General features: G+C 40.7%; 1 protein-coding gene across 2 annotated transcripts in view; it reads right to left on the bottom strand.

The window, feature by feature from the left end:
• The window catches only part of LOC106868305 (poly(A)-specific ribonuclease PARN), a 68,877-nt gene that overhangs the window by 30,549 nt on the left and 33,085 nt on the right, over positions 1-5,243 (bottom strand). For both annotated transcript variants that reach the window (XM_014913496.2, XM_052977868.1), the window contains exon 9: positions 4,339-4,465. In XM_014913496.2, coding sequence (XP_014768982.2) covers positions 4,339-4,465 — 127 coding nt within the window. The remainder of the gene's footprint in view (positions 1-4,338; positions 4,466-5,243) is intronic.

The following is a 5,243-nucleotide window of genomic DNA, read 5'->3' as shown; positions in this document are numbered from 1 at the left end:
ATATATATATATATATATATATATATATATATATATATATATATAAATATATAGTTCAAATATACAGGAGGTAAAAGATGAAGACAGGTGAGGGAACAACAAGCAGATGTATTAGTTTAACATTCAGAAAGAATGGAAAAGCCATTGACGTTTTGAGCCTATGCTTTCTGACAGAGAAGATTAAGAGGAAAAAAAAAAACAGATAAAAAAAATGTATAGGGATTAACCATGTGTGTGTGTGTCTTTGTGTCTGTGTTTGTCCAACTTACAAACCAATGTCAGTCGGTTTATACACCGATAACTTAGTGGCTCTGCAAAAGAGATGATAGAATAAGTACTAGGCTTTAAAAAATAAGTCCTGGAGTTAATTTGTTTGACCAAAAAACCCTTTAAGGTGTTGCTCCAGCATGGCTGCAATCAAATGGCTGAAACAAGTAAAAGAGTAAAACTTTTCCCAGTCAGCATGGTCTACCATGCTGACTGGGAAAAGCAGCTGAAAGAGTTGCAGTACGGCAATATTGTTACTGGGAAAAGCAGCTGAAAGAGTTGCTTGCCAGAGGAGTTAAGCTGGAAGCCAGGAGGAGATGAAGAGCAGTGATTTGGCCACCTCTGCTGACCCACCAAAGGAGGGTGTTACAGCTCAAGGTCAAAACACCCGATGAACTGTGGGCACTGTCTGATAACATCAGTTCCTCCTGGCCAAAGCTCCATTCACTTTGGTGAGTGGAAAAGATGAAGGTGTTATTAACATAACACATCTTATCACACACAATGAGAGATAGATAGATAGTGTGTGTGAGAGAGAGAGAGAGAAAGAGAGATATTAGCGACAGAGACAGTATTAATATCGAGAGATAATATTTATCCTCACTCAAACCTGGATGTTCTGTCAGAATAAACTATGCTGTGGTAGTTTTTGAATTGCTAGCAGGGAGATAAATCACTGCCTGACACCAGCAGGGATTTATCTCCCTTTCTGGGGTGAGTCACTAGAGTAGCAGTGACTCATCTCCTCGCCAGCAATATAAATAGAAAAACAGTGCTAGAACAGGTGCTGGTGTCGCGATTAGCCAGTGAGGCTGTTAAGATATATGTATTAGCAACAGATGCAGAGTCAATACCGATAGGTAATATTTATCTCCATTTAAATGTGGATGTTCTGTTAGAATAAATTTTACTGCAGTAGATATCATGTGAGAAACTCTTATATTGGCTTTTGGTGCAAATGCATTCCTGTTTATATTGCTAGCAGGGAGATAAATCCCTGTCACCTCCAGTGTGATGATCACCAGATCACTCTCCTTGGTTTTGTCAAAGATGGACGCTCGACCACTAGAGATAGCACCAACTCATCTCCCCACCAGTGATTAGAAAAACAATGCCAGAACAGATGAACAGACACACAGACAGATATACAAATAGAAGAAAAGAGCACTCATATTGCATAAAGTTTATATTCATATTAACAGTTTTACACAGCATCTCATTAGCCTCCTGAATGCTTGGCTGCTAATTTTCTAAGTGACAGGGCTATCAAAGTTTTTAAGCAAGGTTTGTTACCAACTGGTGATGGAATCAATGGCTGCTTACTGCTACTTGGTGAGAGACAACTTTAGAGAGACTTCGTTTCAGTGGGTAGTCTCTTTTGTTCTAGTTAAGGATTCTTGTATCAAGAAACGAGGTCTCAGCAAAGAATGTAATGGCAAAGTTATGGAAGGTATTAACAGCTTATAATGATTTACAACTGGTCCTGTTGGTGGCAAAATGGATGACAGTTCAGTTTTCATGTAAAGGAAACCAATGAACTGTTGATATGTACAAAGACAAGCATACAAGAACTTTTATTCTTTTACTTGTTTCAGTCATTTGACTGCAGAGCCATGCTGGAGCACTGCCTTGAAGGGTTTTACTTGAAGAAATTGACCCCATGACTTATTCTTTGTAAGCCTAGTACTAAAGTAAGTACTATCAGTCTCTTTTGCCAAACTGCTAAGTTACAGGAACATAAACACAGACAGATAAATACAGGGTGCAGTGAATCAATTACACAAAAATGAAAATAACACTGACATCTCTTTTTAACAGGTATATTTACCAAACTTACATAAAAATATCTTGAAATACTAAAGAGTAAATTTATTCAATAAAATCGCCATTGGCTTCAACCATGGCCTCCAGACGACTTTGGAATCTCCTGCAACTCTTCTGGATGGTCTCCTTGTTTAAGTTGGTGAATGCTGCCATAACCATTGCCTTCAGTTCATCTTTGGTGTTACAAGGAGTTTTGTTGGTCTCTCATTCAGCTGTGCCCCACACAAAATAATTGAGGGGGTTGAAGTCTAGGGAGTTAGGTGGCCAGATGTTAGGGGTGATGTGGTTGCAGAAATTGTCTGACAGCCATGACAGGGTTCTCCTGCATGTGTGGCATAGTGCAGAGTTCTGTTGCCAGACATAGGGTCTTCCAACAGCCACCCTCTTGACTAAGGGTAGCACTACCTCCCCCAGGTGCTTGATATAGACATCCGTGTTGAGTCTGAGGCCATGTGGGAAGATGAATGGAGGCATAATGTTGCCCTCACTAGTGATCACTCCAAACACCATGATGGTGACTGGATGTTTGATCTTTATCACTCTTGGTACACTGCACTGTCCTCAGATTGACACTCAAACACTCTGAAATGTCCGTATTGGATTTAATGCTATGCAGTACAGCATGTTCTTTCCAAATTTCTGGCAGAGTGAATTGCACCATGGTCCTGACCCTACTATACTGTGTAGTCAACAAAATCAAAAGCAATCAATGCACATGCATGAAATTAAAAATATAAAATGGTGACATTTTAACCATCGCACCCTGTATATCATCATCACCATTTAATGTCTGCTTTCCATGCTGGCATGGATTGGATGGTTTATTGACTGAGGACTAACAAGTAGGTGGCACCAGGCTCATATATATATATATATATATATATATATATATATATATATACACACACACACAACAGGCTTCTTTCAGTTTCTGTCTACCAAATCCACTCACAAGGCTTTGGTTGGCCCAAGTCTATAGTAGAATACATTTGCTGAAGGTGCCACGCAGTGGGACTGAACCTAGAACCATGTGATTGAGAAGCAAACTTCTTACCACACAACACATGTTAGCATATTAGTTTCAAATTTTGGCACAAGGCTAGCAACTTCGGAGGAGAGAGTAAGTCAATTATATAGACCCCAGTTACTTACTTTATCAACCCCAAAAGGATGAAAGACAAAGTCGAATTTGAACTTGGAACATGAAGACAGACAAAATACCATAAAGCATTTTGTCCAGCATGAAAATTTCTCCAGCTCACTGCCTTGAGAACTTATAGCATATTAACAGCTAATCTATAAACTTATAAATGAAGGCACATGGCTCAGTGGTTAGAGCATTGGGCTCACAGTCACAAGGTAGTGAGTTTGATTCCTGGACAGGGCCATTTGTTGTGTTCTTGAGCAAGACACTTTATTTCATGTTGCTCCAGTTCACTCAACTGTAGAAATGAGTTGCAACATCATTGATGCCAAGCTGTATTGGCCTTTATCTTCCCCTTGGTTCGAATTGGTGGTGTGGAGAGGGGAGGCTGGTACGCACGGATGATTGCTGGTCTTCCATAAACAACCTTGCCCGGACTTGTGTCTCAGAGGGGGAATTTTCCAGGTGCAATCCCATGGTCATTCATGACTGAAGGGGGTCTTTACCCTTACCCTTTACCATCATCATCATCATCATCATCATCATCGTTTAACGTCCGCTTTCCATGCTAGCATGGGTTGGACGATTTGACTGAGGACTGGTGAAACCGGATGGCAACACCAGGCTCCAATCTAATTTGGCAGAGTTTCTACAGCTGGATGCCCTTCCTAACGCCAACCACTCAGAGAGTGTAGTGGGTGCTTTTACGTGTCACCCGCATATCTACTTATAAAAAAAGGAAGTTTGTTTGTGCATTGACCACTTATAACACTAAAATAAAATTGTGTGTTTATAACTAATCTACAGAGATATTGAGCATGCTGGCGGTGAGCTGGCAGAATCGTAAGCATGCCAGGCGAAATGTTTAGCATGTTGGAATAAAACATCATAGGGTGACTACTGGATCATTTTTGATCATAAGTGCTGGAAAAAGACTAACTGACAACTGATGCTAGATACTAACCACTATATATTAGATAACGTAGTCTCAGCTATACTATGTCTATATAGAAGATAGGGTTGTCACAGCAGGAATCATTTTTGATCATAGGAGTTCTGGATCATGTTTGACCTGAGGCTAAATAACAACAAGTAGAGCTTACCAGTTCTGTAGAATACTTCTCATTCTCTTTCTTCTTCAGCTCTTCGTCACTTGAGATTTTGGTTACCACAATGAATCTTTCCTTGCGTTCTCCAGTTTTTGTCTCCAGATGAATACTGTTGGAAAACCTGCAATAACACACACAAATATACACAGACTAAACAAACTTAAACCCTTTTAGCATTCAAACTGGCCATCATCATCATCGTTTAACGTCCGCTTTCCATGCTAGCATGGGTTGGACGATTTGACTGAGGACTGGTGAAACCGGATGGCAACACCAGGCTCCAGTCTGATTTGGCAGAGTTTCTACAGCTGGATGCCCTTCCTAATGCCAACCACTCAGAGAGTGTAGTGGGTGCTTTTACGTGTCACCCACACGAAAACGGTCACGCTCGAAATGGTGTCTTTTATGTGCCACCCGCACAAGAGCCAGTCCAGGGGCACTGGCAACGATCTCGCTCGAAAATCCTACGGGAGCCAGTCAGGCGGTACTGGCAACGGCCACGCTCAAAATGGTGCATCTCATGTGCCACCCGCACAAGAGCCAGTCCAGGGGCACTGGCAATCCAGCCAAAATATTTAACCTGTTTTATTTTGAAACTGGCCAGATCCAGCCTCCCACCTCAACCCTACAATGTCATTCTAAAACTAAATAACCACATCACTGAAATTTCAAAGTTATGAGATTGAACATGATTAATTAAAAACAATATAAATAAACAAACATTACATTTGACAGAATAATCTGAATACTAAAGGGTTAAACCCTAAACCCTAACCCTAACCCTAACTATAGTGCTCTCAGCTCTAATGCTAATCCTGCAGTTAACCCCCAACCCTAACTATAGTGCTCTCAGCTCTAATGCTAATCCTGCAGTTAACCTCCAACCCTAACTATAGTGC

This window comes from Octopus bimaculoides, chromosome 29 (assembly GCF_001194135.2).
Source record: "Octopus bimaculoides isolate UCB-OBI-ISO-001 chromosome 29, ASM119413v2, whole genome shotgun sequence".
Lineage (NCBI taxonomy): Eukaryota > Metazoa > Mollusca > Cephalopoda > Octopoda > Octopodidae > Octopus > Octopus bimaculoides.
The sequence above is the reverse complement of the archived record's forward strand: the minus strand, read 5'-3'. Positions and strand labels throughout refer to the sequence as shown.